This window comes from Eremothecium gossypii, chromosome II (genome assembly GCF_000091025.4).
Source record: "Eremothecium gossypii ATCC 10895 chromosome II, complete sequence".
Lineage (NCBI taxonomy): Eukaryota > Fungi > Ascomycota > Saccharomycetes > Saccharomycetales > Saccharomycetaceae > Eremothecium > Eremothecium gossypii.
Genome location: NC_005783.5, coordinates 127,883 through 154,972, shown reverse-complemented (window position 1 = coordinate 154,972; position 27,090 = coordinate 127,883). Strand labels below are relative to the sequence as shown.

Below are 27,090 nucleotides of genomic sequence, written 5' to 3'. Positions count from 1 at the left end.
CATAGTGACAATTAATAGACAACTTATTACTTACAGATTTATGGCTATAATGTATGAAATGGAGGTCAGCAGCCAGCTAGACAGGTTGCGGTGGGTAGCAGGAAGTGCGGAGAAATACCAAATGCGTGGACTAAATACGACGGCGACCGCTGCCCGTTGAGCAGACAGTTCAACCGCTAAACGTCGCCGTTTAGCAAGGCATCAAGGGCGCCCTGGACGGAACCTCCGGCGCGCCTCAAGGCCGCGACGTTTCTATCAAAGTCGAAGAAGCCCATATCATTCAGCTGGCGGAGCTGTTGCTCGTAGCGCTCCTCGGGAGGCCTGTTATCGGCGGGCGCAGGGCTGGCAGCGCCAGCGCCGAAGAGGGAGGAGAGCATAGCCGGGTCTAGAGGGGGCATTGCAAGGCCGCGGTCTGCGGGCGCAGCGCCCAGCGGGTTAGCAGCGCCGGGCTGCAAGCCTAGGATGGCAGCCAACGGGTTCGGCGCAGGGGCGGCGGCGTCGGGTGTGGCGGCGGAGCCGGGGGCTGGAAAGTCGGTGCCCTGCTCGGCGCCCGCACCGCCCATGCCCATCTGCAGGCGAGACATCTGGCGAATGATGTCGGGGTTGGTGAGCATCTGGCGGAAAAAGGGGCTCTGGAGCATTTCGCGCGCCGCCGGGCCCATTGCCTGCAGGTGCGGGTGCTGCTGTATCAAGAAGTCGATCATCTGCGGGTTGTTGAGCATTTCGTTCATCTGAGACTGGAAAATTGGGTTCTCCAGCATGCCGATGATCTCTTCCTGCCCCACAGCACTATTCAGCCCGCCATCAGGGCCGAACATATCTGTCGACGGAAGGTTCGTGTAACCTGCGTACCGCGCGCCGGTCAGGTCTGCCAGCGGGTTAAACCCCCCGCTCTGTCCAGCCGATATGCTGCTGGGAACCGCGCCGGCCCCGGCCGCTGCGCCCGTGCTTTCGCCGCCCGCCGCGCTCGCGGCGGGCGCCGCCTTCGCCCCCCCTGATTTGACCAGATGTATCGCGTGCCCGTCTGCGATTTTATATGACTCCACTGTCTGATCGTCCTTCAATATCTTCCCTGAGTAGATCAGCCGCTGGTTCTCCGCTGGAATCTCTGATACCTTAGCTATCTCCTGTTTCAACTCGCCGACGCTGCCCGACGCCTCCACGCTCACTTCCCACCGGTTCTGGCCAGACTTCACCTGAATTTTGATAGTCATGTTTTTCGATAACCGTTAAGCTGCCCTTTTGCTATTGCTTAGCTGGTTTGTACTAGTTTGCCGTACTTCTTTCTGTGCTCGTCTTTTGAAGGTCTCACTCAACGTGGTAACTTTCGCCCTGCGCCGGTGGCAACGCAGTCATGTGTCAGCACTTACAGAAGAGAAACCGCGGCCAAGGACACCCTACAAGAGACGGATAGGCTGACTAGAGAGCAGCAAGGTGCGCATAGCGCGCTGAAGAGACGGGAATGGCCGCTGTGCAATGTCACGTGACATGGGCGTGCATCGCTACATCACCAGGCCAACCCATATGAAAGTGCTACGGACGGCGACCGCCGTGGGCCAGGGAGCCCCCGTTTGCTACGTCTCCAGACCACATGCATACTGCAGCGGTAGCAGGATCACGGCGGAACGTTGACCGGCCCTGCGAGGCGGCTGCAGCCGGGCAGTGCGGCGGCGCCGCTCGGGGTTGCGGCGAGGCACGAGGACATGACACAACCAGCCGGCGGCAGGCTATGGCTTCTTGCGTAGGTGTATAGCGGGCTGTAAACTGCGCCTAACAAGATCACCGTACGCGGCACGCAGGGGGCTGCTGCGCTGTGGGGTCCTTCTCCGAGGCAGGCGTAGCGACAGGTGAAAAATGAGCTCCGACCCAATCACGCTCTTACATAACGGAACCGCACGCGCGATGGATTCGCTGGAGGCCCGCCTGAAGTTTATCGAAGTGATAAAGTCGCTGCACAAGACCCTGAATGTCAGCCGAGACACCAGTCCGTCGTCCACACAGCCGGCAGCAACCGACCCGGTGCATTTCTACCTGGTGCACTATGAAGACCACTACGAAGACTTCCACAGCTGTCTCTTCGAGGTGACAGCGTCTATGGACTCGCTGGACCGCCTCAACGTGCTGATATACTGGAACCGGCTTGTGAGCTCGCTGTGGCAGCGCGCAAGCAAGGACATCAACGGGCAGCCCAACATCGCGGGCCGGGTTGTGCACGACTACCTACTCAAAGACCTTGGGCGCATGCTCGCCCTCGTGCTGCCGGAGCAGGACTGGAAGGCGCTCACCAATCTCCCGGTCGCCACGGACGTGTTTCTGCGCGTGTGGCGCACCGTCGGGTCGCCCAGCCCGCAGGACACCGAACCGCTAACCTGTCGCAGAGAGAGCTTCACGCTGGATCCCGATCTGCGTGCTTTCATCGACCGCCGGTCGCTGGACCCAGCCTGGCACACGCCTGCGCAGGACGCCCCAGACGCCATGCGCGAGGCGCTGCTCCTTCTCGTCGACCGCCGCGCCAAGGCTATCTTCCTACAGGAATACTACCGTGCCCACGGCGCCGTCTCCGTTCCTGCATCTACCAGCGCCTCGACCATCCTGCACCGCATGGAGAGCGATCGAGAGCGCCATAAAAAGTCCAAAGAGCATTTGTGGTTCACAGATCGTGATTCCTCCATGCTCGAACTGGCTGAATTTGATGCCCTTTGGCAGCAGCACCGGAAGGGAATGACCCGCGACGATTATCAAGATGTTAAGCAACTCCAGCGCATCGCGCAAGAGAGCTATTTATACCAGATATAAGAATATAGAGTTTTTCACCCAACGAACCGCTACAACGATCCACGTGATAAGGTTATGCTTCCGGAACGTGCTTCCTCATACTTGACTCGTTTCTCTATGTCCCACTACTTAGAGTCAGCCGGTGAAAATTTTATAAGTTAAGCCCAGCTAGGCTTGTAAATCCCACAAGAGGAAAGACATTTAGTGGTGTTGTCCTAGATCCATTTGGTTATTGTGAGTGCTATATACAGCCTCCTTGCTAGCTACTACTATTATCTATTTGCTTATCAAAAGCGCTGATTTGTGGGCGAGGCCGCAAAGGTCGAGTAATCTATCACCGGGGCCGTTCAAATAGCTGCCAGTGGCAGTATCCGATCGTATTTCAAGTCATAGACTACAGGATCAGAGTATGAGGCCAGGGCTCCAGCGACAGAGCACGGACAACCCCTCGCGAGGCCGGGCGAGATCGACATCTCCGTCGCTATTCTTCCGCAGCGCTTCTGCATCGAGTCTTCTGCGGTTCCGGCACGGGCGAACGAAAGAGCAACCTCCACCGGAGGCCGAGGAGGATGATATTGATAACTGTGCGGGCGCATGTGCGTGCGCGGATGAAGAAATATGCGATGTGCTTCCCTCATTTCAGATGTACAACGCATTACACCGACACATTCCTCGCGGCAACGTTAATGCGGACCAGCACGACCTGCCACCGAGCTACCAGGAGGCTTACAACGGGTCTGTTGGCGGTATTAGCGTGTCGTCAAGTAGGGTGAACCTGACCACTATTCAGTCGCTGGATGGCGTGCAGTCTGACTCATGTATCAACCTACAGGCCTTATCGGCGCAGCAATACAGCCTACAAACCCCTAGCCACGATGAGCCGATCGAGGATGACCTGGCCAACCAGGATGATGATAATATCAATATCGAGAAACTGTACTCGTTGCCGAAAATGGTTACTCCGGTGGAGATTGACATCCGAATCACAAAACACCCAGTGAAGCCACACAAGAAGCCCGAAGAGGAATCCATACTGCGGGAATACACTTCAGGTGACATCATAAATGGCTATGTGGTGATCAAGAACAGATCAGCCCAACCACTGAAGTTTGAAATGTTTTATGTTACATTGGAAGGTTATGCTACTGTGATAGATCGTATGAAGGGTAAGCGGACCGTGAAGCGATTTTTACGTATGGTAGACATATCTGCCAGCTGGTCTTACTCGAGCGTGGAGAGTGCCAACGGGTATGCATATACACAGAGCTACAAGGACTATGACAACTGTATACTTGGCTTGAGCAATACGAGGGTCTTAGAACCTGGCGTAAAGTACAAAAAGTTCTTTACGTTCAAGTTCCCTATGCAGCTGCTGGATGTTTCATGCAAACATGAACAGTTTTCTCATTGTCTTGTCCCTCCCAGTTTTGGAATAGACAAATACAAATCTAACGGAAAGTATGCTACTATACAGACCAACCCGCTGCTTGGTTATGGCCATTTGGGGACCAAGGGCTCGCCAATTCTCACAAACGATCTTGTGAGCGATACTGTATCTATCAACTATGCGGTGGATGCTAAGATCGTCGGCAAAGATAGCAAGACAGGAAAGCTGAACATTATGCGGGAGAAAGAGTACAACCTCCGATTCATTCCCTTTGGTTTTTGCCAGCCTTTTGGAGGTGAACAGGACCCGTTACAGCAGCTCGAGGATCTCACAAACCTCATTCAAGATAGGCTAGCTGCTTTACGAAGGGTATTCGATCGACTTGAAAAAAAAGAACGAATCCGGAGCCAAGATTTGCGGTCCACAGAGGCACATGGTACCATAGATGAAGACATTCAACTCGATCCACACGATGAGCTAGACAGGAAGCTGCGGCAGCTATACGTAAACAATAGGCTAGATGCAGCATGCACTAGTCTGCCGCTTAAGGACTCTAAGCTGATACATCCTCACAGAAAGCTCCTTAAATCAGAGTTCAAATACTCTTACAGGACAAAGCATAAATCCTATAAGAAGAAGCTATTTTTTTCGGGTTTCTATAGTGATAACAATCGTCAATCGGAAGCTGCGAAGACGGGTATTATTCTGCTAGAAGCAGATCAGCCCAAGGATGGATTCCCATATTTGCAACCATCTCTACTGAAGAAGACAAACATGTTGGCTAACAAAAACAAGCATGACCAGAAGAACTGGAATAGCTTGACAGCCCGTCTTACAGACAGAGATAAACAGACACTTGAAAATATTGAAGTTCGGTTGCAGTGCATTCAAGCCAATAATAGTGAGCAACACTCTCCGCCAGAAATCACAGCGGTCACTACAGAATTAGTTTGTCTCACAGCAAAGTCGGTTAATTCCATTCCTATCAAGTTAGATGCGCAACTTTTGCTAAACAAGACCAAATTGAAGGATATTACAGAAACATTTACTGCTTATTTGGCTGAGGTGAAAGAATACCAGTCAAAGTTCGAGGAGAATATCGTACAAATAAACGAACTATACAACATATCCCGCAACACGCTGTCCCGACGGGAACTGGCTTTTGGGGATTTCATATCCGCCCAGCTTCTGCATGACATCGAGTGCCTTGCCAACCTCAGGGTTGACGTACGCAACCTGCACCACGTGTTGAAAGAACAAATACGGACGTTGAAGAATCCGGATGATGACTTGACACTAGGAGAGCCTAAGGCAACGCTATCATCAAATATTCTGACAGCTACCTTTAGTGGCTCCAGTGTTAGCTCAGGTTCTGCCCAAGCTGACCTTTATCGAAGTCAGATTACCCGTGACTGGGTGCCAGTGGAGGAAAACCAGTATGTTCGGAATGTGAACGTCAACCTGGTGCTCAACCAGGACATCAAAGAGACATTAGTACCCACTTTTGAAAGCTGTTTGTGCTGCCGTATGTATTGTATTCGCGTGAACATCAAGTTTGAGGGTCAAATCGGCGTTGCATCGCTCGATGTTCCAGTGCGTATACGCATGCTTGAAGCATGAATTGCTTTAGTCGCCACTGCCAGCCGAAGGCGGCCGCGTGGATTCGCGAATATATAATATATTTACTGTTTGAAATACCGGCGATCATACCTTGATGCCCCAGTGGATGGCGCAGGTTCCAAAAGTCAGGTTTTCGTACCCCACGGACGCAAACCCCGCCTTTTCGATCATGCCCTTGAACTCATCCTGGCTGGGGAACCGCTGGATGGACTCCACCAGGTACTGATACGAGTCGTAGTCGTTGGCAACCATCGAGCCCATCACGGGCAACAGCTTCGACCACTGCTGGTACGCGATGTCCACGACGGGGTTCTCGATCTTGGAGAACTCAAGGCAGTAGAAGATGCCACCCGGCTTCAGCACACGGTGCGCCGTGTTCAGCCCCTTCTGGATGTCGGTGAAGTTCCGGATCCCAAACGAGATGGTGTACACGTCCTTCGACGCAGTAGGGATGTCCTCCAGCGTCTCCCCATTCTGCACCAGGAAGGTCACACGCGGGTCGTTGTAGTACTTGCCCTGCTCCGCAGCACGCTTTTCGCCCTCCCGCAACATGTCCGGGTTGATGTCGACCACATGCATGGTCGACTCTGTGTCGTGGAACTTCGCCTCCGCGTGGTCCAACAGCCCGAACGCAATGTCGCCCGACCCGCCCGCCACGTCTATGAAGTGCAGCGGCTCGCTCGCGTTCGGCCGCTTACCCGCATCCAGCTTGCTGATAAAGTGCGACTTCCACAGCCGGTGGACGCCCAGCGACATCACGTCGTTCATCACGTCGTACTTGGACGCCACTGACGAGAAGACGTTGCCCACCAGCTTCGCCTTCTCGTCCTTTGGCACCGTCCTCGACCCAAAGTGCGTCATCCCGCCGTCGCCGGACCGCCGGACCGCTGCTGCGCTGAGCGCACGCCTGCTCGCCACACACGGGCTGCTCCGCAGCCCTGCCAACACACTCAACCCCATGCGCATTGCCGCTGGGGCCTGTAAGCTGCTGAGATCCCGGCTGCCAGCAGACTTTTCACCACCTTTCCACGTGACCGCCGCCCACACCCCCATCACATGCACCCGCCTCCACCCACACCTGCACCCAACCACCCGCGCTAGCCGCCGACCTCCGCTCGCTGTACACCGCCCGCTCGCATGACGGGGATCTGCAGCTCAACGGCGCAACGGCCGCTCCCCGTGCGCAACAGCCGGTGCACGCAGCCCCGCCGCGCTTCCCGCAAGAGGCCTGCGTTACCCGCACGCAGGTGAAGACGAACTCCCCTTTCTCAGCAAGCAACCCCTTTCCCCCCAAAAAAAGGCCGTTATTTTGCTAATACAATGAAAATCAGTGGCACGAACCCCCTTTGGTCGGCATACACATAGGTCGGTGTAAAATATTTTCAGCCGTTACTCTAGACTAACAGGAACTCATACCAAGGACCACTAACATCAAAGAGTTCAGATACAATGGTCGACTTCACTTTCACGTGGCCATCGGGCCCCAAGAAGGTGGTCATTACAGGGGACTTCGATCGGTGGCAGGGGACCGTGCCATTGGAGAAGCAGCCCAGCGGAGATTTTGTTGTGCAGCTCCCCATCGGCGTGGTGGAGAGCGACAAGTTCTACTTCAAGTTCATTGTGGACGGACAATGGGTGACTAGCGATTTGTATCCCAAAGACAGCCTGACGGGCGCGGAAAACAACTACGTGCTGTTGTCGAGTGTGGGCGGGGGAATTGGCAGCAGGTCTGCGCCAGGCAGCGCCGGGGCGGCGGCGCTGCGCGCGCAGCCGGCGCCGGGGTCCAAGAAAGGCAAGAAGAAGAAGAAGGGGAAGAAGCGGACGCGGCGGAACCGCTCGGCCGGCGAGGCCTCGCCGGCCCCAGGCGAGAGCCCGGTTCCGGAGAGCTACGACGAGGACGGGACGAGTTCCGACAGCTCTGAGTCCGAGCCGCGCGATGCGCCGCACTCTGCAGCGTCTGCAGCTGCGGAGAAGGCTGCCGAGGCGGCGGCCGAAGTGGCCGCTGCGGTGGCTGCTGGCGCCGGGGCAGCCATGGCGGTGGCTGCAGCGGCGATGCACAAGGTGCCGCACAAGCTGGAGATGGGGATAGGGCCGTTGATGCGGGACCCCTCCGAGGTTGCAGAGCTGCACCAGGTCGACGGTGAGGCCTTGAATAAGAGGCTGAACGCCGAGCGGTCAGGTCAGCATGCAGGAACCCTAGATCCAAGAGCCTCTGAGAAGCTACCAGACGACCCACGGGACTCTGTGCGTGACAACATTAACAAAGCTCTTGCTGAGTTGGATAGCACACGCGGTCCTGCTGAAGATACCACCCCATTAATATCTGCTAACAGCACAAACCCTGGCAAGATGGTGGGACTCGGATTAACCGAAGGCATTGACACTTCTGGTGCAATCGGTACACCTGCGTCCGACAGCTCCACTTCTCTACTACCGGGCACTTTACCTCTAGATACTCCAACGGCTAGCGGGAAGCCCAAGGATAGAAATGTAGCGCCGGTACCGGAATCCACCCCGTTGAGGGAGGATGTAACGCCTGCCCGTGAAGACTCTAGCTTACCCGAGACTAATAAACCAGCTATACCGCTTCCTTATAGCGGACCTTCTGGTAAGGACGCTACACCAGCCGAGGATACTCTAAAACCATCTGGCAATGACCAGAAGAAATCGAGAGTTCCGGAGATTGCCGTAGCAGGACAGACCACTTCGCAGAATAGTTCAATACCATCATCGGCCAAGGATACACCTGCCCCGGAGGGATCCACCCCGATCCTACCGGGCAGTCCTCTACTACCAAGTACTCCAGAGCCCTCTGAGAAGCCTTCTGTGAAGGGCGCTACTCCAAGCGCTCTGTCACAAAAACCAATCAGCAGAGACTCTGCGCCAGCTGACGGGTCGAAACCTTCCATTGAAAAGGCCACACCTGTTCCTGAAGGATCCACACCAATTCTCCCAGGCAGTCCTCTGCTACCAAGCACACCTGCTCTGTCCGACAAGCCATCCGTCAAGGGTGCTACACCAAGCAGCCCTGCCCAGTTGGTGAAGAAGGACGTTGGCTCCAATGATGGCTCCAAATCTGCCACAGAGGGCAGCACGCCTGCCCCAGAGGGATCCACGCCGATCCTTCCAGGCAGCCCACTGCTACCAGGTACTCCTGTGCCAGTAGGCAAGTCTTCAGTCAAGGATGCAACTCCAAGTGCTTTGTCACAAAAGCCTATCAGCAGAGACTCTGCGCCAGGTGAAGAGTCAAAACCTTCCACGGAAAAGGCCACGCCTGTTCCTGAAGGGTCCACGCCAGTTCTCCCAGGCAGCCCTCTGCTACCAAGCACACCTGTTCCATCTGACAAGCCATTCGTCAAGGGTGCTACACCAAGCAGCCCTGCCCAGTCGGTGAAGAAGGACGTTGGCTCCAATGATGGCTCCAAATCTGCCACAGAGTACAGCACGCCTACCCCAGAGGGATCCACGCCGATCCTTCCAGGCAGCCCACTGCTACCAGGTACTCCTGTGCCAGTAGGAAAACCATCTGGACAGAGCGCTACTCCAAGCGCTTTGTCACAGAAGCCTATCAGCAGAGACTCTAAGCCAAGTGAAGAGTCAAAACCTTCCAGGGAAAAGGCCACGCCCGTTCCTGAAGGGTCCACACCAGTTCTCCCAGGCAGTCCTCTACTACCAAGCACACCTGTTCCATCTGACAAGCCATCCGTCAAGGGTGCTACACCAAGCAGCCCTGCCCAGTTGGTGAAGAAGGACGTTGGCTCCAATGATGGCTCCAAATCTGCCACAGAGTACAGCACGCCTGCCCCAGAGGGATCCACGCCGATCCTTCCAGGCAGCCCACTGCTACCAGGTACTCCTGTGCCAGTAGGCAAGTCTTCAGTCAAGGATGCAACTCCAAGTGCTTTGTCACAAAAGCCTATCAGCAGAGACTCTGCGCCAGGTGAAGAGTCAAAACCTTCCACGGAAAAGGCCACACCTGTTCCTGAAGGATCCACGCCAGTTCTCCCAGGCAGCCCTCTGCTACCAAGCACACCTGCTCCATCTGATAAGCCATCCGTCAAGGGTGTCATTCCAAGCGGCACTGCGCCAGTGAAGAAGGATGCTAAGACTAGCGATGAGTCGAAGCCGGCGACAGAGTACAGCACGCCTGTCCCCGAGGGATCTACACCGGTCCTTCCAGGCAGCCCGCTGCTACCAGGTACTCCTGTCCCAACAAACAAGACGTCTACAAAGGATGTAACTCCAAGCGCTCTATCACAAAAGCCTACCAGCAGAGACTCCGCGCCAGCTGACGGGTCAAAACCTTCCATTGAAAAGGCCACGCCTGTTCCTGAAGGGTCCACGCCAGTTCTCCCAGGCAGCCCTCTGCTACCAAGCACACCTGTTCCATCTGACAAGCCATCCGTCAAGGGCGCTACACCAAGCAGCCCTGCCCAGTCGGTGAGGAAGGACATTGGCTCCAATGATGGCTCCAAATCTGCCACAGAGTACAGCACGCCTGCCCCAGAGGGATCCACGCCGATCCTTCCAGGCAGCCCACTGCTACCAGGTACTCCTGTGCCAGTAGGCAAGTCTTCAGTCAAGGATGCAACTCCAAGTGCTTTGTCACAAAAGCCTATCAGCAGAGACTCTGCGCCAGGTGAAGAGTCAAAACCTTCCACGGAAAAGGCCACGCCTGTTCCTGAAGGGTCCACGCCAGTTCTCCCAGGCAGCCCTTTGCTACCAAGCACACCTGCTCCATCTGATAAGCCATCCGTCAAGGGTGTCATTCCAAGCGGCACTACGCCAGTGAAGAAGGATGCTAAGACTAGCGATGAGTCGAAGCCGGCGACAGAGTACAGCACGCCTGCACCGGAGGGATCCACACCGATCCTCCCAGGCAGCCCATTGCTACCGGGTACTCCTGTTCCAGCTGGCAAGCCATCTCGCAAGACTGCAACTCCAAGAAGCCCCGCGCAGCCAGTGAAGAATGATACTAAGCCTAGCGATAAGTCAACACCGGCCACAGAGACGAGCACACCAACACCAGAGGGCTCTACCCCTATCTTACCTGGAAGTCCATTGTTGCCGCACACTCCTGTCGCAAGTGGCAAGCCTTCGGAAAGCCCAGCTAGTGTTCCTAAGAAAGAGGACGTGACCGAAAAGAAGGATGATGTCAGGTCTCCTGCTAAACACGCTGCAACACCAGTTCTGTCTTCACCATTGGCAGCACCAGTACCTAAGGGCAAACCTTTGGTGAAAACTGCTAGTGTTAACCAGCCTTCTAAAGAGGGCAGTCCAGGAAGTGAATACACAACTCCGCTGGCCACTTCTCCAGTTGACGTGACTCACAGTCTATCAGGAGACAGTGCCCCAGTGAAGACGCCGGTTGGTGTCACAGCGATCCCAGTTGCTTCAAAGAGTGTCAATCCTGTTGATAAGGTAGAGAAGCCGGTCAACAAGAATCTTCAACCTTCTAAAGGTACTGATACGAACAACACTTCTGCCACAACGACTACTGGATCTACTCCCATTCTACCGGGGAGTCCACTTATTCCCAGTACACCTGTCCTATCTGGTGTTAAAGCTAATGAGAACTCTCCTTCAGTTGAGAGCAGCGTTCCAGCTGCATCCAATACTCCAAGCAAGGCTGCACCAACTGATGGCCAAACTTCGGTTAAAACTACCACAAAACCTGCTATCACTAAGGAGGAGCCTAAGCCTACTCCCGCAGTTGCGAAGGAAACTCCTGTTTCTACCTCGGTTGCAGCGGTGAGCGTCGCAAAGAAAGAAAACACTCAGGATGTTTCAGAGCGTCCTTCTCAAGCTGAGCTCCCTTCGAAGACACGTATAGAGCCATCGACTAGTGTGCCAGTACCAGTGCCAGTCCCTGCAGGAGTATCACAGGTTACACCTGCATCTCCAGGCCCAAGAAACCCAAGTAGGATTGACCCTGAAAACCCTCCTGCGCAGGTGCCGGAGGAACCTGAGAAGCGCGCCGCGCCAGCACCAGCTGCACAGCCAAGCCTCGCTCCTAGGACTGCAGTTCCGGCACCTTCTGAGGCTCATGTGACACCGGTAACTAACGTTCCAGTATCTGAGCAGATATCTTCGCCGAAGGTGACTCAGCCAGTTGTCGAATCAAGCCCTGCCACTGAATCGGAGAAGGTAATTAAGGCACCTGCTGTTGCTGCTCACGAGATATTCCCACCTCATGTGGTCAAGCTAACACCGGTGTCGCCTAAGAAGAAGACGTCCACCGGGAGCTTGAAGAAGCAGATTATTGCGCCTAGAGAAGAGGAGCAGCCACAGCCTGTTCACGCAGTGACAGGTACTGCCATTGAGCTCGAGGAGGTTCCATCGACGGTGGAACTTGTCGAGGTACCTCCATCTGAAGTGCCCACGACTCATTCCCCTATTGTCGTCGGAATACCACTATCAAATGACAAGATTGTCGTCGCCCCTGTGCAGATACAAGGAGATATCACGACACAGACGTCTGCTCCAAGTACTCAGTACACTGACACATATGCTGCTCCCGTCCGCCAGGATGTGCCTCTTGCTACGACCGCTGGCAGATCTTCTGTAACGCAGTCACGTCATTCTAAGGATGCTGCTAGTATGGCTACCGCTCCAAGCACGAAGCAGAGCTTTGATGCTCACAACGGCAGGCCTTCTAGCAAGAACAGCAATTCTAGCCCTAGCCGCTCTTCCACTGAACCAAAGAGAAGGTCCGGATTCTTTGCTAGGTTGAAGAGATTTTTGAGGTGAACTTAAAGCGCCGTACACCGAAGCCCTTATCCCACGGCCTGAAATCTAGGGAACTCTAGTTCGTTCTCGGTTATTCTCATATTCTCATGGAACTATCTGACTGCTCTAATTATACATTCATCCCATTTCGTTATTTTATTTTAGTTCAAGATCTGCGTGCCGATCCCCTGACGTTTTACCTATAATGAAGAGAGACGTTGATTAGTACGTTTAGCAAGGGTCGCCCGCTTCAGCAATTCGAGCTAATTAATCATCGGTTTACAAGGCAAGTGACATGATAGTACCGCCATACTATGCAATGTTGATGCCGCGCAAATCACGGACTGGGCTCGGCTTATTTAATGGGTAGATGGTATATAACAGATACAAAAATACGACCGAAAGAGTAATTTGGTTCTGAAATAATCTTGCGAGCGTTACACGGGATGCCGCCAGTTTTGTCGTGCCCCGTTCAGCAACCGACATATGTTTGTCTGCTGGTGGACTGAGATTTTCAAGTGAGGGCCTATTATAAATCACGTGACCTGAATTTTCGGTGATTCGAAAATTTTTGAGATGCGATGAGCTATGGTGTAACGCATAGTTCTCCGCACGCATCGCACTTCTTGACCATAATCCATAGGGTCACTACATACATTCCTACTGCGTGGAGCTATGTCAGACGAAGAATCGGCCACGGCCAGCAAAGTTGATATGCAAGCTAAAGCGCTAAGCGACCCCACCAAGAAGAGAAAGGCCGAGGATGAAATTGAAATCGACTTGACTCAACCAGTGCCCCTCTCAAAGAAGCAGAAACGTCTGCTGAGACGCGGTAAGATCACCCTCGAACAGCTCAGCGAGAAGTTCAACATCGATCAAAAGTCCATCGAGGAGTACAAGAACGAGCAAAAGGAAACAGCAGAGAACGACGATGCCGAACCAGCTGCCGAGGAGGAGCCAAAGCCTGCGCCCCGCAAAGAGAAGAAGTTCGGCGTCTGGATCGGTAACATGGCTTTCGACACCACGCAGGAGGAGCTTCGCCGCTTTGTTGTTTCCAAGACCGCTGGCATGGAGGCAGGCGAGGTCACAGACGCTGACATCGTGCGTGTGAATATGCCGCTGGCCAAGAACGACGGCAAACAGATCAAAAACAAGGGCTTTGCGTACGTGGACTTTGCGACTAGTGCGCAGATGGATGCAGTAATCGGCCTCAGCGAAGCACAGCTCAACGGACGCAACTTGCTGATCAAGAACGCCAAGAGCTACGACGGCCGCCCGGCGAAGAACGACCTCATCTCGATGTCCAAAAACCCTCCTTCTCGCATTTTGTTTGTCGGCAACCTCTCCTTCGACACCACCGATGAGCTGCTGAAAAAGCATTTCCAGCACTGCGGCGAGATCGTCAAAATCCGCATGGCCACCTTCCAGGACTCCGGCAAGTGCAAGGGTTTCGCCTTCGTTGACTTCCGCGACGAGGCCGGTGCCACCGCCGCCCTCACAGACCGCTCCTGTCGCGCCATAGCAGGTCGCCCGCTCCGGATGGAGTACGGCGAGGACCGCAGCAAGCGCCACGTCCGCAGCCGCCCGGCGCCCTCGCTCGTCGACGCCGAGCCTCATGCGCCTGCCCCCGCTGACCCAGCACCCGCGCCCGCGCCCGCGCCTGCCCCTAGGGCGCCCCGGCCCCGCAAGCCCACGCGCAATGACCACCACAGCCGCCCTAAGAGCAGCGTCGCCCTCGCCTCCGCCCAGCGCGCCTCAGCCGCCATCGTTCCCTCTCAGGGTAAGAAGGTCAAGTTTGATTAGCATGCATCTCTACATACCGAATGTACATTAGTTATTTGCCCGCTGCGTTGCTCGGTCTGCTACCCTACGCCCGCATACCGTCCGTTCTTTCGACTCTCGCCTCGGCGTATGTGATGCAGCACACTGCATGCAGCATCGACCCCGGGGAACATGAACAACCACGTACTGCCAACATACTAGCCGGCCAATGCAAGGCAAAAAGGACCAAGATCGAGGTCAGGGATGTCACAAGATGATATGCCCTTGTGTGAAAGTATTTTTGGTCAACCTGGTTGCTACGTTGAGTACCTAAAAAAGGAAGGATCCATTAGGCTCGATAGGTTCTACGGTACAATTATATTCTCGACACGGCATTGGATGCAAGACTCTGAGGAAGCGGAGGTGTAACTACTAGGAGAGTTAAGCATGGGGTATAACAATACGAGCTCTCCAATAGGCTCAGGGCATGGGAGTTCGGGGGTGGAAAAGGCATCCAGGCCCAGTTCGGTGCAGTCGACGACGCAGATGGGAGCACGTCATTCCGAGAGCATGAATCTGTCCGTGAGCTGGCTCTCGACGGATGCGTGGAGCGCGGCGGAGTTTGCGACACTGGAGGGGCAGCGTAACAGGACAGAGAGCAGTGGGTTTACGAGCACGAGTAGCACGAGCGCGCGCAGTGACAGGTGGGCGCAGACAGAGGAGGCGGTGGGCACGCCGCAGATGACCTTCGTGGTCTACAGCCAGAGATACAAGCTGACAGCATCGTACACGACGCTCTGCACTCTGATTCCGACGACGACAACGCTGCCCTACTCGGAGGCCGCGACGTACTCCGCGCCCACGACGGTGATCACGACCGATATAGCCTTCTACAAGGGACTCGTGCCGGGGGACGACGACAAGTCCGCAGCGCGGGTGAATGGTGCACAGAAACGCACAATCATCGGCAGCGTGGTGGGCTCTGTGTGCGGCCTGCTGATGTGCGCGATGGCCGCGTACTACCTGCTGCACCTCCGCCGGCAGCGCCGCAAACAGTACAGCGTGGCGCGCGAGTTCACGCACGAGCTTGGCCGCCGCCTGGAGTACACGACAGACCCGGACGAGCCTGCCGAGCGAGCGCCGCCCGGCAGGGGCGCGCAGCGCCCGACCACGCGCGGGGGCAACGCGCGGGGCGACCGTCAGCTGGAGAAGACCGCCGACCCCTTTGGAGACGAGTACGCAGGCCTTGGCCACGGCCCCGAAGCCGCCGCGCTGCCCGTCTCGGGTGACGCCTACTTTACCAGCAGGTACTCCTACGTTAGTTCGATGGACGAAACCACAACCGACCAGCAGTCAGACAACTCGTACAGCTCAGAGCTAGACTCTATTCCGATACATCTTGCTCCGAACGAGCGCACGGACCGCCAGCATATGGGCGCTGCCAACACCGGGTCTCAGAGTTTTCTGAAGGAAGTCATCTGACCAGTGCACGCCCGGCGCCGTCGTGCGCCGCATACATAGTTTCAGGATAATACTGCGTTTTGGGGATCAATGGGATAAAAATACATATTTGCATTTGCAGCATAGCTTATCTATGAACATTCACGTACGTAGTCGTGACGCCCAGTTTGCGCGCCAATGAACGTTTACGTCCGTGATGTATGATATCTGGTGCTTGCGATATCTGAAAAATTTGAAGCCTTTGGACATGCGGTCTCGAGCGTCGCTAGCGAAGGGCGAAGAGCAGCAGGATTCGACAGGCTCAGTATAATGTTCTCGAAGTCGTTAGCTGCCTTGTGCAGGATAAGATGCACTGATTCTGTGGGAATCAGGAGCTTGACTTCGAGTGCAGCTCTGCGTGCTACGAACAGCGAGAGCAGTGGCAGCATCTTCGGCAGCATCACAAAGGAAGTACAGCACGATGAGAGGGACAGCACGAAGCTCACAAATAGGCTGGCAGCACAGGCAGGGTCTGCAGAGGGCGAGGCGGCGGATGGCAACGACAGTGTCACATTGGCGACGGACAAGACCTTGCAGGACTACATTCTCGCACGCCAGCGGCCCGTGCAGTCACCCGCTGCGCAGCTTCTGTCGCCACTAAAACGGCGGCTTTATGCTGCTAATTGCGCGCAAAATGGCGGCTTCTACAAGAAGGACACGGTGGTGAAGTTGCCCGGGTCATCGGTGCGGTATCAGGTGAAACTAACACGTGACGAGCTCGACGCCCTAGAGCCCAGCGTGTATGTCCGGTCGTACAGAATAGAGTCATCCATCAAGAAGGCGACAGTATTGCTCAGGTTGTTGAGCGGCCTGGACGTGAAGAAGGCGCTCACGCAGTGCCACTTTTCCGACAAGAAAGTTGCCCGTGACGTGGCCGAGCTTCTCCAGCGGGGGATCGAGGATGGGAAGGAACTCGGTATGGACCCGAACGACCTGTATATTGCGCAGATTTGGGCGGGCTCAGATGGACAGTTTCAGAAACGTCCAGATTTTAAGGGGCGGGGTAGACAGGGTGTGATTGTCCATCCACGTGTGCATATCCGGTGTATCCTGAAGACCAAGAGCATTACGAAGAAGAGATTGGAGAACGAGCGCCTTTTGAAGGAGCTCAACAGGAAGCCATGGGTGCAGCTGGCGTCCAAGCCCGTGAGAGGCTCCACTGGCGGTGTGTACAAGTGGTAAGTTGTGCGCCTGCAGGAAAGCCGTTGTGTATAGAAAGGAATATCATCATGTGTATATAGTATGCTATCAACTATATCTAAAAAATGATAGTCTACGCTTTAATGCCAACCACAGAACCACCCTCAGCCCTGCAGAGAAGAGCATTCTTCGGAATTATTCCTTCTTGGACTTGGCGGATTTCTTGCCGCCTTTTGCCGGTTCCTTAGGCGCAGCTGAATTCTCAGCCTCCTGTTCTGCCATAAAGGTTTCCAGGCGCTGCTCGTACTCCCATTCCGAGTACCACAGGCCACCCTGCAGCACAAGCACACCCACAAAGACAACCAGCAAGATGATATTCGAGGACGCGATGACAGCCAGACCCTGGTTCTGCGTCACCTCGCCCCAATTGCCGTAGTGCGCCGAATTGATGCCGGTCTTGATGTTGGTCAAGAACACACACACTCCCAGAACGTACATGGCCAGCGAACCGTACTCGAACAGCTGCAGTTCCGGGTTGGGCTTGTAGATCCGAATCAGGGATCCAAGCAGCCCAAAGATCGCAATAGCACCGAAGATATACAATACTGGCTGGGCAGTGAAGTAAAGGGTCTGGTAGTGGCGCAGGGCGTTGTCATAGTGTTCCTGCGTCATGTTCGCATTGAACAGCAAGTGGTAGTCGTAGGCCTGGTTGGCGAAGAAGACACCCATAATGAACGTCGTCGCACTCACAATGAGCGCGGACCCGACAGTGCAAGCATCCTTGTACGTGAACTTAACCATGGCTGCCAATGGTCTTCGATGTGTATGACTGAAGCACGGCCTGCAAAATTTCACTGAAAAACCCGGTGGTCAGTCACATGATCGTGCTGGACGTGGTAAATGGCTGTAGGTGCATTGAGTTACATATGTTTTACAAACGTAATTACACTTAGGCCTGGACCTGGGCCTGGGCCTGGGCCTGCTCCTGGGCAGGTGGCGCCTTTGGTCTGTAGTCCTTGACGGATGGCTCGACAACGGCGTCCTCGTCCTTTGGCTCGAGGATCTTGACGGCGTCTGGCAAGGCCTTTGGACCGGTTCTGCTCTTCGATGGGTCCTTCATGATCTTGACCTTGATACCCAACACACCCTGTCTCAACAGAACGTGTCTGGTGGCGGTGTCAATGAAGTCGTTGACTGGCTGACCGGAGTGGATCAAGAAACCGTCGGAGAACTTCATGGACTTGGCTCTGGCAGCTCTCAACTTACCGGAGATCACGACCTCGCAACCCTTAGCGCCAGACTCCATCACGTATCTGACGACACCGTAGGCGGCTCTTCTGATCGCTAGACCGTTCAACAACTTGAATCTTAGCGACTCGGCCTGGGCAACAGCGGACAAACCGCGCTCCTGCACACGCTCAGCGAACAAAACGATGGTGCCTGGCTGGTACTTGAATCTCTTCTGCACCAAAAGGGTCAACTCGTTGATTCTTCTACCGTTCTCACCTAGGACATCCTGGGTTCTGGTGGCACGGATGATCACCTCGGTGGTCGTTGGGGTCACTCTGACCTCCACGCCGGAGTAGCCCTCCTCGGCAAGCTCTCTGGTGAAGAACTCGTTTAGCTCGGCGTAGAACACACCGTCAGCGACTAGCTTTCTCTTCTTGGAAATAACAGCGACCATCTTGGCTTGTGGGGGGGGGTAGTAGGTCTGCGCTCTCTGCGCGCTGCGCACCGGTTTTATTCACCTTGCAGTGCGTGCGTCGCGCTTCATCCACCCGTGCACCCAAATCAAGATCCCGGTGCACGGGCGCACACAACCACCCACACATCCACAACACGCAGTCACACACCCCATAATTGCGCCAATCATTATCTAATGACTGCAGATCGCGCTTATTAGTGGCAATCGGGCCGCCTGCTCACAAAATCCGGCCGGCCCTTAAACTCCGGCTTGCCACATCGCACGTGACCCCGCTGCCCATTGCCGCAAAGGGCGTAATGGGGTCGTGTTTCAGCGTGCGCGACCTGGATCGGGAATTTCGCGATGGAACAAAACCGTTACGCAGGAGCAGGCCGAAGAACAGCGGTGGTGAAAAAGGTCAGATCGACCATGTCAGGTTACGTTATCTCGCCGTTTCCAGGTAGTAAGCAAAAGGGAATAGCGGTTTCCTGTTTGTCACGAGTTTTTCCGTTTTCTGAATATGCAGGAATTGTAGGTTGTAGCGGCTGCGGAGGCCTAATGGCACTTTTTGGCTATTTATATGATGTGTTTTTCGCAGAGCGGCAGGTTGTCAGCACAAGCGGCAGACACGATGAGATCTATCAAGTGCGTAGTTATCGGGGACGGGGCAGTCGGTAAGACGTCGCTGCTGATCTCCTACACGACCAACAGCTTCCCGCAGGACTATATCCCGACGGTGTTCGACAACTACTCGACGACGATTGCGGTGCAGGACCCGGCGTCGTCGACGGGGGAGCAGCAGTTGTTCAAGCTGAACCTGTGGGACACGGCGGGGCAGGAGGAGTACGACCGGTTGCGGCCGCTGTCGTACCCGCAGACGGACATCTTCCTCATATGCTTCAGCATCAACGAGCCGGTGAGCTTCCAGAATATCCGGGACAAGTGGTTTCCGGAGATCAAGCACAACACGAACTACGAGAACATGGAGCTGTTCCTGGAGTGCGGCAAGTACCCGATCCTGCTGGTGGGGACGAAAGCAGACCTGCGCGACGACGATCACGAGGAGGACCGGCTGCGGGAAATGAACACGGATTTCGTGTCGCAGGCGGAGATCGAGCGCGTGGTGCAGGATTGCGGCTTTATGGGGTATGTGGAGTGTTCTGCGGCAACACAGGAGGGCGTGCGCGAGGTGTTTGAGCGCGCAGTGAAGTACGTGGTCTACGAGCCCGACCGGCTGATGAACCGCAGCAAGAACATGTCGATCCTGGTAAACTCGCCGCTGCCGCTGGATAGCTACGCGAACGAGGATGCAAGCAACCCCAAGAACAAGGGCGGCGACCCGAGTGCGGGCAGCGGGCCACTGAAAAAGGCGGTTGGCGATGACGGCGCGCACGGCAAAGAGCTTCGCGTTTCCGCGGACAAGCTCAAGAAAAAGAGGAGGAAGAGATCTAGATGTACGATCCTTTAAGCGCGATGCTGAGGCATCGACTATGGACTAAACGTTGTATAATGTATCGTGGGCACTATAGGGGCCTCACACAAAATACCAGACACCAATGTAATAATATCGTTTACGTTTCTGTAATACCGCGGCGAGTTGCCGAGCAGCCACGGGACTGCACAGCCAAGCTACCGGGCTGCGACATCGGGAGTTTTAGCGCATTCTGCCTGCACCGCGGATGCCTATTTAGTATTCTTAGCTATGTTTCTCTTGGCTGCTACCTTTTTCTCGAGGGCCATGATCCTCTCGACTGTCGCATCATACAACTTCTTCTGCAGCTCCGTGTCCTTGAATTCTGAGCGTGCAAAGGGCGCCTTCTGGCAGTCGACGAGATACAGGACCGATTCGGGGTCGGCCCTATTGACTTCCTCGAGTTCGGGAGACATTAGCGCATGGAGCACCACCTGGGCGCCTCGGTACCCACTCTTCGCAATGAGCCATATGATTGGATAGAGGATTCCGCAGTAGAGCATTAGCAGGAGCCAAACAGAGCCGTTGCTCACAACCCGTCTCAGGGAGGAAGACCGCATGAGGCCTGGGTCCACGAGAGTCACGCTGATGTTCTTGCCGCTTCGGCCATCTTTGGAGGTCTTCTTTATATCTTGGAACATCCTGCGCTGTAGCTCGAGCATACACAGGCTGAGCTGCAACTTCGAGCTGCTGAATAGTCGCAACGAGCGCAAGCCGCTGTCCTTGAGCCAGAGAGGGTCCTCCACGTTCGCGGTGCCGAGAGCCTGCAGGAAGCACGTGGTCACAATGATGCGCACGTTCCGATCTGGCGGCTGCGCCTTGAAGCTCGGCTGTAGCAAATGCAATAGGTGGAATGTGCCTGCAAAGTTCGTCGCCACTTGTATCTCCACACCGTACGGACTGAACCGCCGAGGTGCAATTCCGCGCGCCCAAGGCCATCCAAGAGGCTCTATGTCCCCTGACATGATTATGCACCCGTCCAGTCTGCGGGGAGGGGAGTTGTCCAACCACGTGGTCGCAAACTTCCGCACCTGGTGTAGGTCCGCCAGGTCGCACTTTTCCAGATAGATCAGTTGGTTGTTGCTCTGTTCGCGGAGCTGCTCGCACCATTCGGACGCCCACTCATCCGTCGACCGCGTCAGAATCACCAATTGCGCCCCCCGCCGCGCCATATCTAACACCACGGAGGTACCCATCCCTTGGCTGGTCGCACCAGTTACAATATATACCTTCCCATGCAGATTGCGCTCCCAGGTGTTTGAGCGACCCCGAAGCCAGTACTTGAGCCCTCCAATTACCGCCACATATGGTGCATACCTCTTTATTTGCGGATAGAATGGGATTTTGTCTGTCCCCTCAAAGATCAAGGTCCCCAATATGTTTAAAGGCATCCTGAACACCACTGAACGTTAAAGGTCTGCGTGTTGCTTCGCTTAGTTACATAGCTAGGAGCAAGGTGTATATTCGCTTATTCATGTTGGGATATATATACGTGCTTACCCGGACAAGTGTCAGCTTCAAAAATTTTCCTCAGATCAGGCTTGATGAGCTTCCCGCATTAGCACCGTTGCGCTGACACTAGAGCTGAGATTGTGCAGAGGCCTTGCGTTAACCGATAGTGGGTGCCATACTCTTGCTCTATAATGGATGAACAAGTTATTTTTACCACCGCTGTTTCAGGCACTGTTTGCCAAGTCCATTCGGTGGGTCAGGCTAACCTACGACAATGCGCTGCCTCCACACCCAATAGTGCAGTCCTAATGGGAGACAAGCTACTCGTCGCACAGGCAAATAAAGCACTGATTAATGTTTACAGCGTGGACAGTCGTTCGAAGAAAGAGGCTCTCGAGCAGAGACTTCCCCTTCCTGAGCAATTGAGCTGTTTAGCGGTCGTAGAGAATCATACGGGAGATGCCGGGGTTCACCAACAGCTGCCATACCTGCTGTTGGGCTCCACTCCATCAGGTAAACTATATGTGTGGGAGGCCGGTTCTGGGAAGTTGCTTACTGTGAAGGCGATGGCTCATTACCAGGCCATTACCAAGATGCAGGCGATCATCAACGGGAAGTACGTCGTTACAGCGGGTGCAGATTCCAGACTCATTATTTGGCAGACCGCTTCTCTAGTGCTCGAGGAGGAACCAAAGCCGTTGTACGTTTTACACGATCATACTCTTGCCATCACCGATTTCGCGGTATCCAACGCACACAACGGAAAGTACCTGAATTCCAAGCTGTATACCGTCTCCGAGGACATGACAGTGCGGTGCTATCAGCTAAGTTCACAGCTGGAGCAGCCACAGCTACTTGCTACTTTCACCTTCCCCCTCGCATTGACCTCTATTGCACTTGATCCCGCTGATCGCTGTCTCTATGTGGGGACGCGCGAAGGTGCCTTTGCCCTGCCGCTCTTCTATAAGCTGGACAGTAGCGGGGCTACGCTAGTTAACTTGCTGCAGCCGGGTAAACACCAGATATACTCCATTGTTCCAGAACAAGCAGGTGTTGAAGTTAATAAGCAAGAACTATACCGGATGGGACAGCTGCTTTGCAGCAAGATGCTCTCCTGCCATGTGAGCTTGATTCGGGTTTCAATGGATGGCAGTATGGTACTGCTAGCTACTGGGAGCGGAAACTGTGTGGTGGTTGACACCTATTCCAAACAACCGGTGAAAGAATTGGCACCTTTGCTCGCTCCAGGTACCCAGACAGGCCCTGTAAGCAACATTATTACACGTTCCATGACAGTTAAGTCGGATTCATTATTACAGGATCTCAATTTGGCGGATGCCCGGGCCACAGAGGCAATCAAGATCCCAGCGCTCGCAAAAACAGTCTTTGATAAGACTGGTACACATGATATAATATATTGCGCTCCCACGGATACATTGTCCTCCGTATTGCCGCGTGCTCTCGATTTACCACAATATTTGGACATGATTGCAGAGGAAGACAGTGTTTTCGCAAACACTCCAGTCACACGCAGCACGGTAAAGGTTGTTGGAGAGCTCGCGCCTGCCAAGGCAGAAGCTTTGCCTGCCTCATCCGCTGAAGCCCAGCAGTCTGCAGATGATACGGATGCCGAGGTCGCTCGTCTCCGTGAAAGCCTGCAACAGTTGACTGGCGCATACAAGGATCTCCGTGCCCTACATGAGAAGCTCTACGAGGAACATGAGAAACTGCTGCAAACTAGCAAGTGATCTACCTGGAATATATGCATATATAAGAATGTAACAACATAATAACTAGAACTGAGCGGCTAGCTGTGACCCCTTGTCTCACGTACACTGTCAGTCTAGCTGACTGACGCTAAAAATTTTCGGCCTGCTGTGGGAATGAGCTAAAGCGATGAGCGAGCTATAGATGAGCAGGCCATAGCAAACGGCTCAGCAAACACCAGAAAACAGATGGCAGAGGATCAGAAGCTTACAAAAAAGCAGCTTAAAGCTCAGAACTTCAGGAAGTCGAAAGATGAGAAGACCGAGGAGAAGAAGCGTCCTTTGCAGTCGGAACCGAAAGAACCAGAAACGGGCCATGCAGAGCCAGCAGTGAAGAAGCGCAAGACACGGCGTGGGAAAGGCGGCAAGGGTAAGGTTGATTCGAACGGTAACAGATTTCTGGTTTTCGTCGGCTCGTTGCCAAAAGGCATAACAGAGTCGGAGCTGCAGGCCCACTTCAAAACCAGCAGTCCGGATGTAATCCGTCTGCGCCCTGACAAGAACATTGCATTCCTTGAGTTTGATGGCAAAAAGGACCCCTCTACAATTCAGCGGCGTATGGATATCGCGCTGTTGCAGCACGGCACGCAACTCAAGGGCAAGAAGATCAACGTTGAACTCACGGTAGGCGGCGGCGGTAACAGCCAGCAACGCCTCGAAAAGCTCCGGCAGAAGAATGACAAGCTCAGCGAAGAGCGTGCTACTCGTATGAAGGCGCTGATCCAGGACAGTCGTGCTAAGAAGACCTCTGCAGAAGACGAGTCACGTGTGGTCCAGGGAGTTCATCCAGATAGAGCTAAGTTGCTCCAGTAGCAACCTCCTGTGTATTTGCCATGTTGCCATACAGACTTGCTCTAGCCCTCCATCGCAAGGCTAAGAGGCCCCGCCGCTCGTCCAGAGTACGCTGCCCTTGCTTTCAGCGTCTGAGATTATGTAACATATAACTCATCACGTGACGAAATATGGTCGTTATCAATGACATCACCATATATAAGGCCTTGGCCAGCCATAGTACGAATAAAGCCTTCACGTATACATCTTTTAGGTTGCGAAGGCACAGGTTTGGGAACTATACAGCTTATTTTGGGTAGCCTTTCTTCCCTGGCCGTGAGGACTGACGTTTGTGAGTGCGTAAGGATTACTTATTAATTGTGAAAGTAGAGTGAAATTGGCATTCGAGTCATTCTCACGTCTCAGGGCAGTGCAACAAGGCAAGTTAGCGGTCTAGAAGCAAAGCATAGCCCTGATCATCAGGAGAAATGTCATCGCTCACTAAATTATTGCAGGAGAGACGGAGAGAATCGACGGCCGTGCGGAATTTTGAGGAAGTGGACGCTGCAGGGGCTGCACAGAGCGTACGAGACCGGCAGATCACGGTACTTGGCGTCCAAAAACCGCCACTAACACATGTCTCCTCGAGCACGACGACCATCACGCAGGTGGATTCGGACACTGACAGCGACACAACGCCGCTTGGGTCGAAGGATGGTGGGCGCTTTTCCAAAGCATTCCTAGAATCGAGTGTGGGAAGTACTATCAGTTACGGGAATGGTGGCGCTTTCTGCGGTAGGGAGCGCCAGAGCTTGGTACCAATGGGTGATTGTGTTAGCGGAGTCTTCAAAGGCTCTCGTGCCACTGGTTCGAGTGCAAGCGGGCGAAACCTTCCATCCCTATCCTCAAGCATACCGTACTCCGTCCCAAATTCAAATAGTGGAGGTGAGCGAACTGGTACCAATGGCGCCATGAACATGCCCTCATCCTGGGTAGAAAAGTATGGTAACCCACTCCCAAGGAATGTTTCCGTTATTGACAGCAATATCATCTCCTCCCCTAAGGTTGACTCCGTGGAACCACGCTTCATGATTTCTCGACAAAAGCTACAGAAATGTTCGACAGATGCAAATCCCGGACATGCTATACCGCAATCGAGTTCTATTTCGTCTCAGCTGAGCAATCTGTTCACAAAGGCCGCTAAGGATCCTCCGGTGACAAATTGCAATCCCACCATACTTGCGGCCAGCATCGCAAACAAAGAAACTACTGCTTACGGCAAATCTATCCCCAAACCAATACACATGAGGCGAGGGTCCATCTATTCTGCTTCTCGACAGAACTTTGGCTCATTAAATGACCCCTTTATTGAGTCTCCATCGCCGTTATATGACAGCAACATGGGTCAGCACAACTATCGGTCACGCCATTCATCCTTTGCTGATTTGAAGAGATTTTTCAAGCGGAGTAGCTCCTCCGGGCAATTGAGTACATCACCTGGTACTCCTCCGGCTTCAGCAGGCTCTCTTTCGTCACAAAGCTCAACCCATTCGTCTTCGATAACTTCCTGCTCATACGGGAGCCAATCAGGTGGTGATACCTTATTATACAATGCAAGTATCGGCACACAAACCATCCCATTCTCGAAGCGATATTCCAGGACTGGAGAGAAACTTGGCGCAGGAGCAGGTGGCTCAGTGAAGTTGGTCAGGAGATTGAAGGATAACGTTGTTTTCGCTGTTAAAGAGTTCCGCCCAAAACATGAGAATGAAACAAAACGTGATTATATCAAGAAGATAACATCTGAATACTGTATCGGATCGACCCTGCGCCATTCTAACATCATAGCAACAATTGAAATAGTATACGAGAATAACAGAATTCTACAAGTCATGGAATACTGTGATTATGATCTTTTTGCCATTGTCATGAGCAACAGAATGTCTTACGAAGAGATATGTTGCTGCTTTAAACAGATACTGATCGGGATAGGCTATCTCCATTCCCTTGGTCTAGCGCACCGTGATTTGAAACTGGATAACTGCGTTCTCAATAGCCAGGGTATTGTCAAAATCATTGACTTCGGTGCCGCGGTTGTTTTCACCTACCCACATTCAGGCACTTTAGTGGAGGCCAGCGGAATTGTAGGCAGCGATCCATATCTCGCACCAGAGGTCTGTATCTTCAGCAAATATGACCCCCGGCCAGTGGATATCTGGTCAGCAGCAATCATATACGCATGCATGATACTAAAAAAGTTCCCTTGGAAAATCCCTAAATTGAAAGATAATTCGTTCAAGTTTTTCTGTTCTGGAAGGGATTGCGACTCATTGAGTGCTCTGGTGACTCGGACAGCTGACCCTCCTCCGTACGATCCCGCGGGGGACTCTTCCGATAGATCGCAAACCTGCTCAAATAACCCCGCAGACCCCAACAACCCCAACATTGGCCCTCAGCGATTGTTACACTCTCTTCCAGAAGAGAGTCATCAAATTATCGGAAGAATGGTATCTCTGGCGCCGGCTTGTAGGGCGTCCATAGAAGAGATTATGGAGGATAGTTGGATCAAATCCATAGATATGTGCTACGTCGCAGGCGACAACGGAAAATCCATATCAGCCAAATCACACACACATACTCAGGTCGACCAAAGCGAGGCCCACATAGCTGGTCTTGAAAGGAAGAAAAGGGCCGCCAAATAATCCCTGTTTGCCAGCGATCGGAAAACTGCTAGTTTGAAGCAATGTTGATTCAATGAATGTACCGTTAAGGGTATAATGTAGTAGCAGATACCATGTTCTTACCTGCTGATTTGCATTTTTACTCAGTTCTGCTGGCAAGCTTTGGTTTTCTTGATGGCTCCTTTCCCTCTGCCCTATGTATACCATATCTATTTATTTAATACTTAGTTATCATACAATCACGATATGACCTTTCCCCAACCCCCCGCTACGACACCTAGCTAGCACACGTTGACCCTTATTAACCGTAAACCAGACGCAGGGCCAACTGAAAAGTTAGCTTATGTAAAATA

The 27,090-nt window shown here is 53.8% G+C and overlaps 15 protein-coding genes across 15 annotated transcripts; 10 read left to right on the top strand and 5 right to left on the bottom strand.

Annotated features, from left to right (window-relative positions):
• Nucleotides 1-176: 176 nt before the first annotated feature.
• On the bottom strand, nt 177-1,214 carry DSK2 (ubiquitin domain-containing protein DSK2; the record flags this gene model as incomplete). The annotated part of the gene is made up of 1 exon (NM_208171.1): nt 177-1,214. The coding sequence occupies one exon, from the start codon at nt 1,212-1,214 to the stop codon at nt 177-179; it is 1,038 nt and encodes a 345-aa protein (NP_982818.1).
• Nucleotides 1,215-1,854: 640 nt separating this feature from the next.
• On the top strand, nt 1,855-2,796 carry CTK3 (Ctk3p; the record flags this gene model as incomplete). The annotated part of the gene is made up of 1 exon (NM_208170.1): nt 1,855-2,796. One exon carries the CDS (start codon nt 1,855-1,857, stop codon nt 2,794-2,796), a length of 942 nt encoding a protein of 313 aa, NP_982817.1.
• A 388-nt stretch (nt 2,797-3,184) lies between these two features.
• On the top strand, nt 3,185-5,782 carry AGOS_ABL131C (ABL131Cp; the record flags this gene model as incomplete). The annotated part of the gene is made up of 1 exon (NM_208169.1): nt 3,185-5,782. One exon carries the CDS (start codon nt 3,185-3,187, stop codon nt 5,780-5,782), a length of 2,598 nt encoding a protein of 865 aa, NP_982816.1.
• Nucleotides 5,783-5,866: 84 nt separating this feature from the next.
• On the bottom strand, nt 5,867-6,835 carry COQ5 (2-hexaprenyl-6-methoxy-1,4-benzoquinone methyltransferase; the record flags this gene model as incomplete). The annotated part of the gene is made up of 1 exon (NM_208168.1): nt 5,867-6,835. One exon carries the CDS (start codon nt 6,833-6,835, stop codon nt 5,867-5,869), a length of 969 nt encoding a protein of 322 aa, NP_982815.1.
• A 396-nt stretch (nt 6,836-7,231) lies between these two features.
• MDG1 (Mdg1p) lies at nt 7,232-12,532 on the top strand (the record flags this gene model as incomplete). Its single annotated transcript, NM_208167.2, has 1 exon — nt 7,232-12,532. One exon carries the CDS (start codon nt 7,232-7,234, stop codon nt 12,530-12,532), a length of 5,301 nt encoding a protein of 1,766 aa, NP_982814.2.
• Nucleotides 12,533-13,186: 654 nt separating this feature from the next.
• On the top strand, nt 13,187-14,314 carry NOP13 (Nop13p; the record flags this gene model as incomplete). The annotated part of the gene is made up of 1 exon (NM_208166.2): nt 13,187-14,314. One exon carries the CDS (start codon nt 13,187-13,189, stop codon nt 14,312-14,314), a length of 1,128 nt encoding a protein of 375 aa, NP_982813.2.
• Nucleotides 14,315-14,719: 405 nt separating this feature from the next.
• TDA7 (Tda7p) lies at nt 14,720-15,754 on the top strand (the record flags this gene model as incomplete). Its single annotated transcript, NM_208165.2, has 1 exon — nt 14,720-15,754. The coding sequence occupies one exon, from the start codon at nt 14,720-14,722 to the stop codon at nt 15,752-15,754; it is 1,035 nt and encodes a 344-aa protein (NP_982812.2).
• Nucleotides 15,755-16,042: 288 nt separating this feature from the next.
• Nucleotides 16,043-16,954, top strand: MRPL22 (mitochondrial 54S ribosomal protein uL22m; the record flags this gene model as incomplete). The annotated part of the gene is made up of 1 exon (NM_208164.1): nt 16,043-16,954. One exon carries the CDS (start codon nt 16,043-16,045, stop codon nt 16,952-16,954), a length of 912 nt encoding a protein of 303 aa, NP_982811.1.
• A 153-nt stretch (nt 16,955-17,107) lies between these two features.
• Nucleotides 17,108-17,713, bottom strand: SHR3 (Shr3p; the record flags this gene model as incomplete). The annotated part of the gene is made up of 1 exon (NM_208163.2): nt 17,108-17,713. The coding sequence occupies one exon, from the start codon at nt 17,711-17,713 to the stop codon at nt 17,108-17,110; it is 606 nt and encodes a 201-aa protein (NP_982810.1).
• Nucleotides 17,714-17,861: 148 nt separating this feature from the next.
• RPS3 (40S ribosomal protein uS3) lies at nt 17,862-18,596 on the bottom strand (the record flags this gene model as incomplete). Its single annotated transcript, NM_208162.2, has 1 exon — nt 17,862-18,596. The coding sequence occupies one exon, from the start codon at nt 18,594-18,596 to the stop codon at nt 17,862-17,864; it is 735 nt and encodes a 244-aa protein (NP_982809.2).
• Nucleotides 18,597-19,179: 583 nt separating this feature from the next.
• On the top strand, nt 19,180-20,064 carry RHO5 (Rho family GTPase RHO5; the record flags this gene model as incomplete). The annotated part of the gene is made up of 1 exon (NM_208161.1): nt 19,180-20,064. The coding sequence occupies one exon, from the start codon at nt 19,180-19,182 to the stop codon at nt 20,062-20,064; it is 885 nt and encodes a 294-aa protein (NP_982808.1).
• Nucleotides 20,065-20,279: 215 nt separating this feature from the next.
• PBR1 (putative oxidoreductase) lies at nt 20,280-21,458 on the bottom strand (the record flags this gene model as incomplete). Its single annotated transcript, NM_208160.2, has 1 exon — nt 20,280-21,458. One exon carries the CDS (start codon nt 21,456-21,458, stop codon nt 20,280-20,282), a length of 1,179 nt encoding a protein of 392 aa, NP_982807.2.
• A 252-nt stretch (nt 21,459-21,710) lies between these two features.
• On the top strand, nt 21,711-23,267 carry IPI3 (chromatin-binding/pre-rRNA-processing protein IPI3; the record flags this gene model as incomplete). The annotated part of the gene is made up of 1 exon (NM_208159.1): nt 21,711-23,267. The coding sequence occupies one exon, from the start codon at nt 21,711-21,713 to the stop codon at nt 23,265-23,267; it is 1,557 nt and encodes a 518-aa protein (NP_982806.1).
• Nucleotides 23,268-23,474: 207 nt separating this feature from the next.
• Nucleotides 23,475-24,098, top strand: NOP6 (Nop6p; the record flags this gene model as incomplete). Its single annotated transcript, NM_208158.1, has 1 exon — nt 23,475-24,098. The coding sequence occupies one exon, from the start codon at nt 23,475-23,477 to the stop codon at nt 24,096-24,098; it is 624 nt and encodes a 207-aa protein (NP_982805.1).
• Nucleotides 24,099-24,544: 446 nt separating this feature from the next.
• Nucleotides 24,545-26,758, top strand: NPR1 (serine/threonine protein kinase NPR1; the record flags this gene model as incomplete). Its single annotated transcript, NM_208157.3, has 1 exon — nt 24,545-26,758. The coding sequence occupies one exon, from the start codon at nt 24,545-24,547 to the stop codon at nt 26,756-26,758; it is 2,214 nt and encodes a 737-aa protein (NP_982804.3).
• Between the last annotated feature and the right edge of the window lie 332 nt (nt 26,759-27,090).